General features: G+C 50.1%; 2 protein-coding genes across 3 annotated transcripts in view; one reads left to right on the forward strand and one right to left on the reverse strand.

Annotated features, from left to right (window-relative positions):
* Window positions 1-9,961, reverse strand: part of WLS (Wnt ligand secretion mediator) — a 37,896-nt gene extending 27,935 nt beyond the window's left edge. For both annotated transcript variants that reach the window (XM_054384340.1, XM_054384339.1), the window contains exon 1: window positions 9,856-9,961. In XM_054384340.1, the coding sequence (XP_054240315.1) occupies window positions 9,856-9,961 (106 nt within the window). The remainder of the gene's footprint in view (window positions 1-9,855) is intronic.
* A 244-nt stretch (window positions 9,962-10,205) lies between these two features.
* LOC128969675 (methylcrotonoyl-CoA carboxylase beta chain, mitochondrial-like) overlaps window positions 10,206-12,587 on the forward strand; it is a 47,912-nt gene continuing 45,530 nt past the window's right edge. Inside the window, exon 1 of the mRNA XM_054384567.1 lies at window positions 10,206-10,443. Coding sequence (XP_054240542.1) covers window positions 10,206-10,443 — 238 coding nt within the window. The remainder of the gene's footprint in view (window positions 10,444-12,587) is intronic.

Here is a 12,587-nt window from a genome sequence, read left to right on the forward strand (position 1 = left end):
AATCCCTCCAGAGAAGGAGACTCCACAACCTCTCTGGGCAGCCTGCTCCAGGCTCACAACAAAGAACTTTCTCCTCCTGTTCAGATGGAACCTTTGTTCAAGTCTGTGCCCACTGCACCCTGTCCTGTCCCTGGGCACCACTGACAAAAACCTGGCCCCATCCTCTTGCCCCCTGCAACTCCTTCAGCTCTTGCTGAGCATTGCTCAGCTCCCCTCTGGGGCTGCTCTTCTGCAGGCTCACCAGCCCCAGGTCCCTCAGCCTTTCCTCCTCACAGATGCTCCAGGCCCCTCAGCATTTTGGTGGCCCTTTGCTTGACTCTCTCCAGTAGTTCCCTGTCTCTCTTGAACTGGGGAGCCTAAAACTGGACCCAGGAGTCCAGATGTGGCCTCCCTAGGGCAGACAACAGCAGCAAGTGAGGAGAACCTATTCCCATTAGGGAAGGGATTTCTTTCCTACCCTTTGAGTCCAAGCTTTTGCAAGACCATAGTCCTTTAAAATCCCAGGACACCAGTTCCACCTTTATTTACAGCAGGAGTCACCAGACAAGCTATCACAGACAGAAACCCTGTTGCCACCTCCATGATATTCTCCAGTACTAGAGGTTTCTTGATCTTTTCTGCTTTAGACCATAAAAATAAAACTGCCCAAGCCACAAGAGCCCAGTTTGGGAGATTCCTGACCCAAGTTATGTTCTACATCCAACTCTTCTGTTCTGGATGTGGAGAGCAAGCCAGGAGCAGGCTGTTCATGTACCTCCTTTAATGACAGCACTGGCTTCTCCAGTGTGTTTGGAAGGGCAGTGGGAGTCCTGCCCAGTTCAGAGTACAGCTGGTTGGAAGGTGGTATTTGGTGGCACAGATGGGCAGCCCAGATCTCTGCCAAACTCTAACCAACCAGCTTAAACTGTGGTGGGAAGTGAGCTGCTGGGATTTGAAGGTCCCTAACCAAGCACTTCAGCCAGGAGAAGGGTCAGCTGTGGTTTGGAGGAATTTCTGGGCTTTGGAGGAATTTCTGGGCTTCCTAGAACCAGACAGTAGCTAGAGAGATGTATGTATTCGTGTGAAGTTGGATTTTTGCTCCAGCTTTGCTCTTCAACACTGCAGCTTCAAGGTGGCCATTCACTATGGCCTCTCTAGAGGAGTACAAGATATCCTATCAGTTTGATAGGACAAGAGGAAACAGCCTCAAGATGCACCAGGGGAGGTTTAGGTTGGACTTGAGGAATAATTTCTGCCCCAAAATAGTAGTCAAGCCCTGGTCCAGGCTGCCTAGGGCAGTGGTGGGTCTCCATCCCTGGAGTGGTTTCAATGCAGTATAGATGTGGTGCTGAGGCCAGGCTGGATGAGGCCTTGAGCAACCTGAGCTGGTGGAAGGTGTCCCTGCCCATGGCAGGGGCTTGGAACTAGATAATATTTAAGGTCCTTTTCCAACCCAAACCGTTCTATGAATCTATGAACAGCAGCAAGAAATAAATGTAGAGAGCAGAAGCAGCATGAGATCCATAAATGCTGAGATACTGAAAAAAGTGGATTGAAAAGAAGAAAAATCAAAGGTAGACCTGATGTGCAAACTGCCACAGACAGTTTGATCTCCTGCCAAGTTGTCCTTTGTCCATTTGCCGTTCAGATGAAACGCATTTCCTGCCTCACCCAGCCCAGATAATAAATCCCTGCAAAGAGCTCTAAAGCAGCAGCCTGCCCTGATGCTCTCCAGCAGCTTTTTCTCCCAGGAGAGCAGCCTGCAGCTCACCAGGTCCCACACTGCAGATAACAAACACCTTGAAGCTGCCAGTGCTCAGATATGTAAAGAATTTCATCTGCATGTGAACGGGAGGGAGCAGATCCTGGGGCCCTTCCCCTGGCTGGCCCGGGGCAGATGGGCACCTCCTGGCCTTCAAAGGCTTTCCCAGGCTATCACAGAGTTGTAACTTGACTTCAAAGGCCATCAATCTTATTTACTCAGGAGAAGACTTCCTGTTTAATCCTTATTGCATGCAGAGAGGCAGCACAACTACTGCCTCTAAGTGCTTAGGTCATGTTCAACACCAAGCCTGGTTAGTTAGGATCAACAAAAGAATCTCAGAATCATTTAGGATGGAAAAAAAGCCTTTCAGATGTGTCCAACTGTTAACCCAGCACTGCCAGGTCACCACTAAACCATGTCTCTCAGCTCCATATCTACACTGCTTTCAAGCCCCTCCAGGGAGGGGAACTCCACCACTGCCCTGGGCAGCCTGGGTCAGGCCTTGACAGCTCTTAAGGGGAAGAAATTATTCCTCATGCCCAACCTGAACCTCCCCTGAGGCAACTCGAGGATGCTCACTCTCATCCTGGCTCCAACCTCCTTTCAAGGCCCAGAGACATAGAGTGTCCATGTCTGGAGACATTCAGCCTGCTTGGATGTGCTCCTGTGAGACTTTCTCCAGGTGAACCTGCCTTGGCAGGGGGACTGAATTCCATCTCCAGAGGTCCCTTCCAGCCCCTACCATTCTGAGATTCTCTGTGAGCTGCAGAGAGCTTGAGGCAGTTTCCCTTATCCCATCACCTGTTTCTTGTGAGAAGAGACCAGGAGGAACATCAAGAGGATCATCTTCTCCATGTAAACTACACAGCAGAGTTTCCCTGATGCATTTTTCACAGGGAAGGTGGTGAGACAGTGGGAAGGTTGCCTGGGTAAGTTGTGGATGCTCCCACCCTGGAGGTGTTAAAGGCCTTATTAAAGGGTGTTAAAGGGTGAATGAGGTCTTGAGCAACCTGGTCTAGTGGAAGGTGTCCCTGCCCATGGCAGGGAGGTTGGAAGTAGATGATCTTTGAGGTTCCTTCCAACCCAAACAATTCTATCAATCTATGAATCTCTCCTAACTGTAGTTTGGAAGTGATACAACTTCAAGAGAAACAAAACCCCAGCACTCTAGGAGGATTTGCAGCTTCACTGCCTGCTCCTCAGGCCCCCAGCATGGCCACTTCTGCCTGGGAACTCTCAATTCCCACCACATTTGCCCATTCAGCTACAGTTACAGCTCTTCAAACAGAAGAATTGAGCAGACCTAAACTAAATAGAGATGACCTTTCGAGTCTGCCTTTTTTTCTTTTGTCCTCCATCAGCTCCTAGAGCTTCTGCCAAGGCTGCAGCACTGAAGGAATGTGTCTATAGAGAGGAGTTTATTGGCATTCATGTCCACAGAGCAGCACTGACCTATTCAGCAGAGCTTTGACCACCTTCTGGAGAGGCCAGGGATGAAAGCAAATCAGGCAAGATGAAAATGGGCTTTGTCCTGGAGCCCTAGAGCAGGCTGTATCCACCTAGCTTAGAAATCTTTTGAGAGGAGAAGACAATCTGAAGAGCTCAGCCCAAGGAAAAAAAAAAAAAAGAGGTAATGAAATCCTAGGAAAGAAAAATGAAATGCAGGAAGCTGAGTGCTGAGGAGCCAAAGCAGACATGTAGATAATGGGGTGGGATTGTTGATAGCTGCTCAGCCATTCAGACACATGACTCATTATCTCTCCGGGTGAGGCACACCAGCAAGAGTTTGATTTGCTCCAGTCAAAACAATTCTGGCTTTTGCAATCTTAAATCCAGGCAGGGGAGCAGTGAACCTGGACCTTGGTAAATCCATCCCTCTGGTCCCAGCAGACTCATGTGCCTGGTAAATACCTCCACTTCTCTAAGCAGTTAAAGCTCTGAAGGGCAGGGCTGGACACCAGACCCGCAGCACTTAACTGTCTGTGTGCCTGCTCCTGGGCTCGGTCTTCACTACAGAGAGGTTCTCCTGCCTTCAGCTGGCTCATGGGAACTGAAACCAAGATCATCTGTGACTTGGCACAAGGCTCCACAGAACCACAGCATGGTGGGGGATAGAAATGACTTCCCTGGAGATGATCCAGGCCAACCCCCCTGCTAAAGCAGGGGTACCCACAGCAGCTTGTCCAGGATCACACTGCCCAGCTGGCTTTGGAAGCTCTCCAGACAAGGAGACTCCACAACCTCTCTGGGCAGCCTGCTCCAGGCCTCCAGCACCCTCACACCAAAGAACTTTCTCCTCCTGTTTAGATGGAACCTCCTGGGTTCCACTTTGTGCCCCTTGCCCTGTCCCTGGGCACCACTGAGAAGAGTCTGGCCCCAACCTCTTGCCCCCCACAGGTCCTCTAGCTCTTGCTGAGCATTGCTCAGCTCCCCTCTGGGGCTGCTCTTCTGCAGGCTCACCAGCCCCAGGGCTCTCAGCCTTTCCTCCTCACAGAGATGCTGCAGGGCCCTTCAGCACCCTCATAGCTCCCCTGGACTCTCACCAGTAGTTCCCTGTCTCTCGAACTGGGGAGTCCCAAACTGGACCCAGGTCTCCAGATGTGGCCTCACTAGGGCAGAGCAGAGCAGGAAAAGAACATCCCTCACCTTGCTGGCCATGTTCTTAATGCACCCCTGGCATTTCAGCAGCAACTCACACATGTTATGAGAAGTTGCCTTTTCAATAGCTCATCTAGAGGAGCAACAACAGAAAGAGGAGTTCTGAAGCACAGATGTTGCTGCACAGAGCTCTGTTGTCCAATTTCAAACTCTCCATCTGTCCAACAGCTTTGCTACAGCCTCCAGGAGTAATGGAAAGCTTGAGGCAAGATGGACATCACTCCTCTTGAATGACGTAACAGAGAGAAAGTGGCCTCAATTCTTGACCCCAGGCTGTTCAGAGAAGCACATTCAGTGAAGCACAAGTTGGCTTAACAGCAAACCTGGGAATATGCCAGAGTCAGAGCCTGCAGGTTTCTACATCTGGCCAGCTTTTGTGGTGAGCAGGCAGCAGCACCAAGCCCATCAATATGCATAAAGCCCTGCCTGGGTGGCAGCAGCACCAAGCCCATCAAGATGCATAAAGCCCTACCTGGGTGGCAGGCAGCAGCACCCAGGAGGTTCAGCATTCTCTGTGGAAGCTCTGGAGCTATGGGAACATCAAGAGAAGTGTCCCACACTTTGGGACTGATTCACAACAAATTTCATAGAATTGTTTTGGCTGGAAGATATCTTCAAGATCAAATCCAACCTTTAACCCAGCACTACCAGGTCACCACAAAACCATGTCCCTCAGCACCACATCTACATGGCTCTGAAACTCCTCCAGGGATACAGATTCCATCACTGCCCTGGGCAGCCTGAGCCAGGGCTTGACAACTCTTTCCCTCTATCTCCATGTCCTCTGGACAGATTTGAGCAGTGAAGTCCATTTCCTTTTCCAAACACTTTCTATATAAGCAGATTGCAGGATGCAAAGGACGTTAGGAAGAAGGACACTAACAACAGCTTCCCACAAGGTATACAGAAGATGATTATTTGTAATCCAAAGCTTTGGTTTAAAGATAAACAAGAGGCATGAAACCCACACTAGAGTCAGGGCAGATTTCCATACACAAAGTTTCTAGCACCTGGCCAGCAATCAGGAGAGGACACAAGCTGTCCTAGCTCAATTTTGGCCCCAGAGCAACAGTTGTAGTGTCATCTCCGCTGGAACATTACAGTTAAAGCTTCCAGCTGGTCCAGCCGTGGGAAGGGCATCCTGGCTTAAATCACCAATGGTGTGGCCAGCAGGACCAGGGCAGGGATTGTCCCTTGGGGCCTGGCACTGGTGAGGCTGCATCTTGTATACTGGGCTCAGGTTTGGGCCCTTCACTTCAAGAAGGGCACAGAGAAGCTGGAGTGGGTCCAGAGGAGAGAAATGAAGCTGGTGAAAGGTCTAGAGAATAGGTCTGGTGAGGAGCAGCTGAGGCATTGGCAGCCTAGAGAAAAGGAGGTTGAGGGGAAACGCTCTGGCTCTCTACAGCTCCTGAAAGGAGGCTGGAGCCAGGCAGGAGTTGGTCTCTACTCCCAAGGGATAAGTGACAGGACAAGAGGAAATGGTCTCAAGTTGCATCAAAGGAGGTTTAGGTTGCGCATGAGGAACAATTTCTTCCCCTTGAGGGTTGTCAAGGCCTGGCCCAGGCTGCCCAGGGCAGCAGTGGAGTCCCCATCCCGGGAGGGGTTTCCACGCAGCATAGGTGTGGTACTGAGGGCCATGGTTTAGTGGTGACCTGGCAGTGCTGGGTTAATGGTTGGACTCAATCTTCAAGGTCTCTTCCAGCCTTTGTGACTCTACAAGCTCATGCTTTGCCGACATGTAGTCCTAAGCAACATGCACCCGAGAGCTGGTGAGACTCTGCTTCCACCAAGAGCTGATGGGAACATTCACGCTCTATGCAAACTCAAGCCATTTGTGCAATTTAGTGTTCAAAAACTAGACAGAGCACCAGCATGGGCAGAACCCCCCCCCCCCCCCAATTCCAGAGGCATGGAGCCATCCCCATCGTCATCTCAGGTGGCACGTGTGTGTTTTGGATGTCCACAAGTGACCTGTTAAAATAGAGCACTTAGTCATTGTTTTGAAACATGACCTAACTGGCAGCTGAAGGAAAACCTTTGGAGCCCTGTCCCAGTTGTGGACGTATTTTGGGTTGTCTAGACCTGAATCCAACTAAAATAACACAGGTTCTTGGTGTCCTTGTTTGGTGTGAGCTGGATCACAGCAGGCCAGCGGCGCTATTTCAGTGACACCTCAGCTCCTGTCCCCCCCGGCGGCACAGCCCTCCGAAGAGCCGCACGCCTGCGGCACCGCTGAGAGAGCCAGCAGCAGTTGGAGGACTCTCAGCACTGCTTCTGTCCCCACCTGCCAAAGAATCACACAGCTGTTTCAGTGGGGAAAGGCCTCTAAGATCATCAAGTCCAACCATCAACCCAAGACAGAATCAACCAGGTGGGAAAAGACCTCAGAGATCATCCAGTCCAACCTATTGCCTAACACCTAACACCTCCTGACAACTAAACCCTGGCTCCAAGTGCCACATCCAAGCTTTTTTTGAACATCTCCAGGGATGGTGATTCCACCACCTTCCTGGGCAGCACATTCCACTGCCCAATTACTCTTTCTGTGAAGAACTTTCTCCTCACCTTGAGCCCAAACTTCCCCTGACACACCTTCAGATTGTGTCCTCTTGTTCTGCCACCCATCATGGGTGCCTGACAGCAGGAGCTAGGCAGGATCATAGAACTATGGAACCATTAAGATTGGAAAAGACCTCTAAGATCAAGCCCAACACAACCATGCCCACTGAAGCATGTCCCAAAGTGCCACATCTACACGTTTCTTAAGCACCTCCAGAGACGGTGACTCCACCACTTCTCTGGGCAGCCTGTTCCAGTGTTTTCTTTACTGAAAGGGTTCTCAAGTTTCTTCTAATGTCCAACCTAAACCTCCTCTGGGGCAACTTGAGGCCATTCAGTCTTGTCACTTTTTACTAGGGACAAGTGACCAAACCCCACTTGGCTCCAACCTCCCTTCAAGGAGTTGTAGAGAGCCAGAAGGTCTCCCCTCAGCCTCCATATCTGCAGGCTGAAAGATGAAAGTCTGACCTAACAGCACCTAAGCTCTTTCATCTCCAGAAATGAATAAAAACATTACTTTTTAATCCCTTTAAAGCTAAACAGAAATCTGTTTGTCACACCCAACCCCCGATGACCACAGAAACAGAGCTTTAGGATCCACACCTTCCTTCTGCACAAGCAACTTCCTTCTTTTCCAATCTTGTAGTTCTTAAGTAGCTTCATGCCTCCTTTTAAGCTGGACACCAAGCCTGGTTACTCTGCACAATACAGGCCATGACATTTTGCCTAATGAATCGGTGCCAGGTTCAGTAACCAGCTCCTTTTAAATAGGAAATAAAAGGAGGAAAAAAGCCAATTCTAGTAACATTCAGCGCTGCTTCAGCCCCACAAGACAAGAAGAATGAGGTTTTAATCCACCAACTCCTTTGTGATGAAGTGAAGACGAAGAATTGAAACAAGGAAGTGAGGGAAACTAAAGTTTTGGGAAATTAGGAGGACTCCTACAGCTTTTGAGAAGAGATAATTAGAGAAGGAGAAATGCAAAGCACTAATGTGCAGCAGGGACACCAAATCTGCTCTATGAGGAATAGGAAAAGGGTTATCAAGACCTTCTGGCTGTCTACAGCTCCCTGAATGGAGGTTGGAGCCAGGTGGGGGTCAGTGGAGACAGGAGAAGAAGAACAAGCCTCAAGTTGCCACAGAGGTTTAGGCTGGACATGAGGAACAATTTCTTTCCCAAAAGGGTTGCCAGACCTGGCTGAGGCTGCCCAAGGCAGTGGTCTCCACCCCTGAAGGGGCTTCAAAGCCATGTAGACATGGTGCTGAGGGCCATGGTTTAGTGGTGACCTGGCAGTGCTTGGGTAATGGCTGTACTCTTAAAGCTCTTCTCCAACCAAAAATTAATTCCATAATTCTGTGTTTTTTCCAACACCTCTAAGAGACCCCTGTGAAAAGGGTCTGACTTTGTTCTCCCAAAGAAAACGTGCAACCAATTTTCCTCTCAGAGCAACGTGACCAGTTGCCCACAGTCATTACTGGAAATCCCAAGGGCCCCAAATACCAGAGGAAGGGGAATAAATCCTGGGTGAGCCCTGAGGGGGAAGAGAAGGAGAGAAGGGGGAGGAGAACAGGGGGAGGATTTGAGCCAGGAATTCCTCCACAGTGCAGAACACCTCCACACTGCAAACCCCCAAAATATCCATAGAGATCCAACGATCCCTACAAGGAGCCACCACAGAACTCTGCTGCTTTCTAGTAAAGCATCAAGAAAAAAAAAAATCCTGGGACTTCCCCAAACTCCTGCTCTCCTCCATCTTCCTCCTTCAATTTCCCTGATCCTTCCCCAGACAAAACCCAATCCACTGAAGGCTGAGGGACCTCACCTCCCCCCCCCCCCCATTTGTGGGTTCCTCGCTGGAGGCTACATCCACACCAGCCGTCCCCAAAGGATTTGGGAATGCTCTCTGCAGACTAATAAAGAAATAAACACACATTTTATGGGCTTAAAAAACTTTTAGGCGGGGGATTTTGCCTGAGAAAAGCCTGCCGGGGTGGGCTGGGGGGAGTGGGTGTGAAATGAGGCCACCCAAAAAGGCTTCTGAGAAGGGTGGGGGTGGTCAGGGTTGTCCCCCATGGGTGTGCACTGGGGGGGGGGGGTGTCAGGGAGCACGGTAAGGGACGTGGAGAGGTGTTTAAGGGTACCCGAAACGGGGGGGAAGGGAGGGAGAAAGGAGAAAGGACCCCGGACAAAGGCATGGGAAGGGTGGAGAGGTCCATCGAGCACCCTGAAAAGCCCGTCCACACCCCAGGGCTGCTCCCAAGAAGCCACCCTGAGCAGTACCCATTAATTCTCCTTTCTTTTTTTATAATTTTAATTTTTTAGTTTGGTGTTTTGTTTGGTTTTGGGGATTTTTTTTTATTTTTTTTTAATGCTGATGTTTCCTCCAGCAGTTCGGGAAGCCGAGAAACAGGGAATGGCAGAGGTAAGGAAAGAAGTGAGAAAGATTTGTTTTTAAAAAAAAAAAAAAAAAAAAAAAAAGAGCTTTTTCCCCCTTTTTCTCCAAACAGACCCCCCTTCAACTTTACCATGCGAGCCTTTCCCTGCGCGACCAGTCGCCATGCTGAAGATTTTTCTTCTCTTCCCTCCCCACACCCTTTATCCTTTTCCTTCTTTAAGCACAGAGAAAAAGAAAATTTTAAAAGGTATAAACTTCCCCCCCCCCCCTTCCCTGCCTTTTTTTTTTTTCTTGCGTGAAATGGGCACAAAAGGGGCCCAGGGAGCTGTGTTTTCTTAACTACAAAAGCACGGCTAATGAGATCATAGGAGGGAGTCAGCGATACTGTAACAAGTAGCTCAACAACCCGAGCGAGGAGGACAAGAGGAGGAGGAGGAGAAGAAGAAGAGGAAGAACAAACCCAGAAGAGACACAGAAGTTTGCCCCTTCAACACTCACCGATCAGACCTCCCACCAGAAAGGCGATCACTTGGAAAACCAACAAGATCCCCCCGACGATGCAGAGCTTTTTGGTGCTCATGTTCTCGATGATAGCCCCAGCCATCTTCTCACGCTGGTTAAATCAATCCCCCCACCCCAAAAATCAGCCAGACAGACCCGCTCCCACTACCACCGCCGCCCCGCTTCGGGCCTTGGCTCCCTGCACTGATTGCCCCCGGGCCAGCCCAGCAGCCGGCTCCGCTCCTCTGCTCTGCTCTTCTCCCCACCACCCCTGCGCCGTTCCCCGCCGTGATTGTGGCCGCTGCTCGGTGCATGTGGCTGCTTTAAAGCAGCTGGGAAGCCATCACATGACGGCACGGCACGGCCCCTCCCCGGCCCTTCGGCCCCGCCAACGGCACCGGCCCCGCCTCGGCCCCGTCCCGCCCCGGGAGCTCTGGGGCCTGCACACCCCCGGCCCCGGCAGTGGAGCCGGCGGCGGGGAGCGGCCCGCGGCAGCGCTGCAGGTGAAGGCGGCGGGGCAGGCACCGCCGGAGCTCTGCCTGAGGAGAGCCCGAGCCAGGGCTCGAAGCACAGAATCAAAGACTTGTTTGGGTTGGAAAAGCCCTCCGAGATCATCCAGTCCAACCATCAACCCAACACCACCGTGGCCGTTAAACCACGTCCCAAAGAGCCATGGCCGCATGTGTCTTGAACACCTGCAGGGATGGGGACTCCACCACCTCCCTGGGCAGCCTGTTCCAGAGCCTGACCACTCCTGCAGCAAAGAAACTGTTCCTCATGTCCAACTTAATCCTTCCCCTGCACAATTTTAGTCCGTTTCTTCCCATCCTATCACCTGATAGGGGACAGAAGGTGGTAGCATGGCACAGCCACCATCCTGCCCTGGGCCCCAGCCCCTTCCTCTTACCTCCCATTTCCATTTTCATCAGAGCCCCACAGCTGGCAAGACCAGGGCAGGGATTGTCCCCCTGTGCTGGGCACTGATGAGGTCACAGCTCCAATACTGGGTTCAGTTTTGGGGCTCTCACTCCAAGGACATTGAAGTGCTGGAGAGGGTCCACAGAAGCGCAACAAAGCTGGGGAAGGGTCTGGAGAACAGGGCTGGTGAGGAGCAGCTGAGGGAACCAGGGTTGTTCAGTCTGGAGAAAAGGAGGTTGAGGGGAGACCTGGCTCTCTACAGTTCCCTGAAAGGAGGTTGCAGCGGGGCAGGGGACACTCTATTCTCCCAAGGAACAAGCAATAGGACAAGAGGAAAGGACCTCAGGTTGGACCAGGGGAGGTTCAGGTTGGACATGAGGAACAATTTCTTCCTTTTGAGGGTTGTCAAGGCCTGGCCCAGGCTACCCAGGGCAGTGGTGGAGTCCCTGTGCCTGGAGGGGTTGCAGAGCCATGGAGATGTGGTGCTGAGAGATGTGACTTAGCAGTGCTGGGTTAATGATTTGACTCAATGATCTTCAAGATCTTTTCCAAACAAAACAACTCTATAACAATTCCATGATGAAGATCCTGAATACAACAGAATCCACCTGAAAAGGACTGCTTGTGCTGGTTTTCAAGCATTCAGTGTGTGTCTTCCAAAGCTGGCCTTCAAAAACTTAATGATCCTAAGGTCATTTGTTTTAGTTCTGTGACCAGTTCCTCATCTGCAGAACTAACAATTTCTTCTCTTCCCCTGATATGAGCTGGAATATAAGTGCTAGGGAGAACTTTAGATGTTTGTTGGCTTCAGGACACCTTTACTTCAGTTTGAGCTTTATTTTTACATCACAGTTATGACTTCATTGTTAAAAATAGCTCTTAATGGACAAGTCCTTTGTACCCATTATGAACCCATAAGAATCATCCACACAGACAGGCCTCCAAAATCAAAGCCTGTTGGTGGCTTTTGGCCAAGACAATTAAAGGCTTAAAATACCAAATAATTTATATAGAAATGTAAAAAAAACCAATAAACCACCCAGAACAATTGCAGATTTTGAAATCTAATGCTAATTTTTATGGCATCTATCCAACGCTTAATGTTGACTCTGAGTGATGACTTCTGCTATTTTCTCTGTTGGAAGTGGCACAAGCTTTTGAATTACATTGGCACCCTGCTGGTCTGCAATCACTATTGACTAGGAGAGAGTCTTGACAAGCCCAGATCACCATTTGAAGTCCTACAGTTAACTAGAAGCAAGGAAGGACCTATAGGACAGAACATCTTTGGAACCAGTAGTGCCACTAGATTTAAACAAAGAAGATTTAGACTAGATCTAAGGAAGAGATTTTTTTTACTCTGAGGGTAGTAAGAGCCTGTCCCAGGTTGCCCAGAGAGGTGGGAGATGCCCCATCCCTGGAACCATACCAGGTCAGGTTGTTTGGGGCTCTGTGCAACCTGCTCTAGTTGCAGTTGTCCCTGCTGACTGCAGCAGGGTTGAACTAGATGACCATTAAATGTCCCTTCCACACCAAAGCAGTCTGTGGTTCTATGTTTCTATATTAATGACTCTAAAGAACTTACTTGGTGCAATCTTCACCTAAATGTCCCATTCCTTCTAATCAATTTCTTTCTTAAGTGAAACCAGGAAAGTAACAAAAAGCCAGGAAATGATACTTCCCATTTAGAAGGCACTTCCCACCTCATTCCTACATCTTCAATACCTCAAAGTTGAGATCTATTCATCACATCTGACTTTTGACATGCATCCAAAGGGCCTATAGAATACAGAATCCCCGCATGGTGGGGT

The sequence above is a fragment of the Indicator indicator genome, chromosome 10 (genome assembly GCF_027791375.1).
Source record: "Indicator indicator isolate 239-I01 chromosome 10, UM_Iind_1.1, whole genome shotgun sequence".
Taxonomy (NCBI): Eukaryota; Metazoa; Chordata; class Aves; order Piciformes; family Indicatoridae; genus Indicator; species Indicator indicator.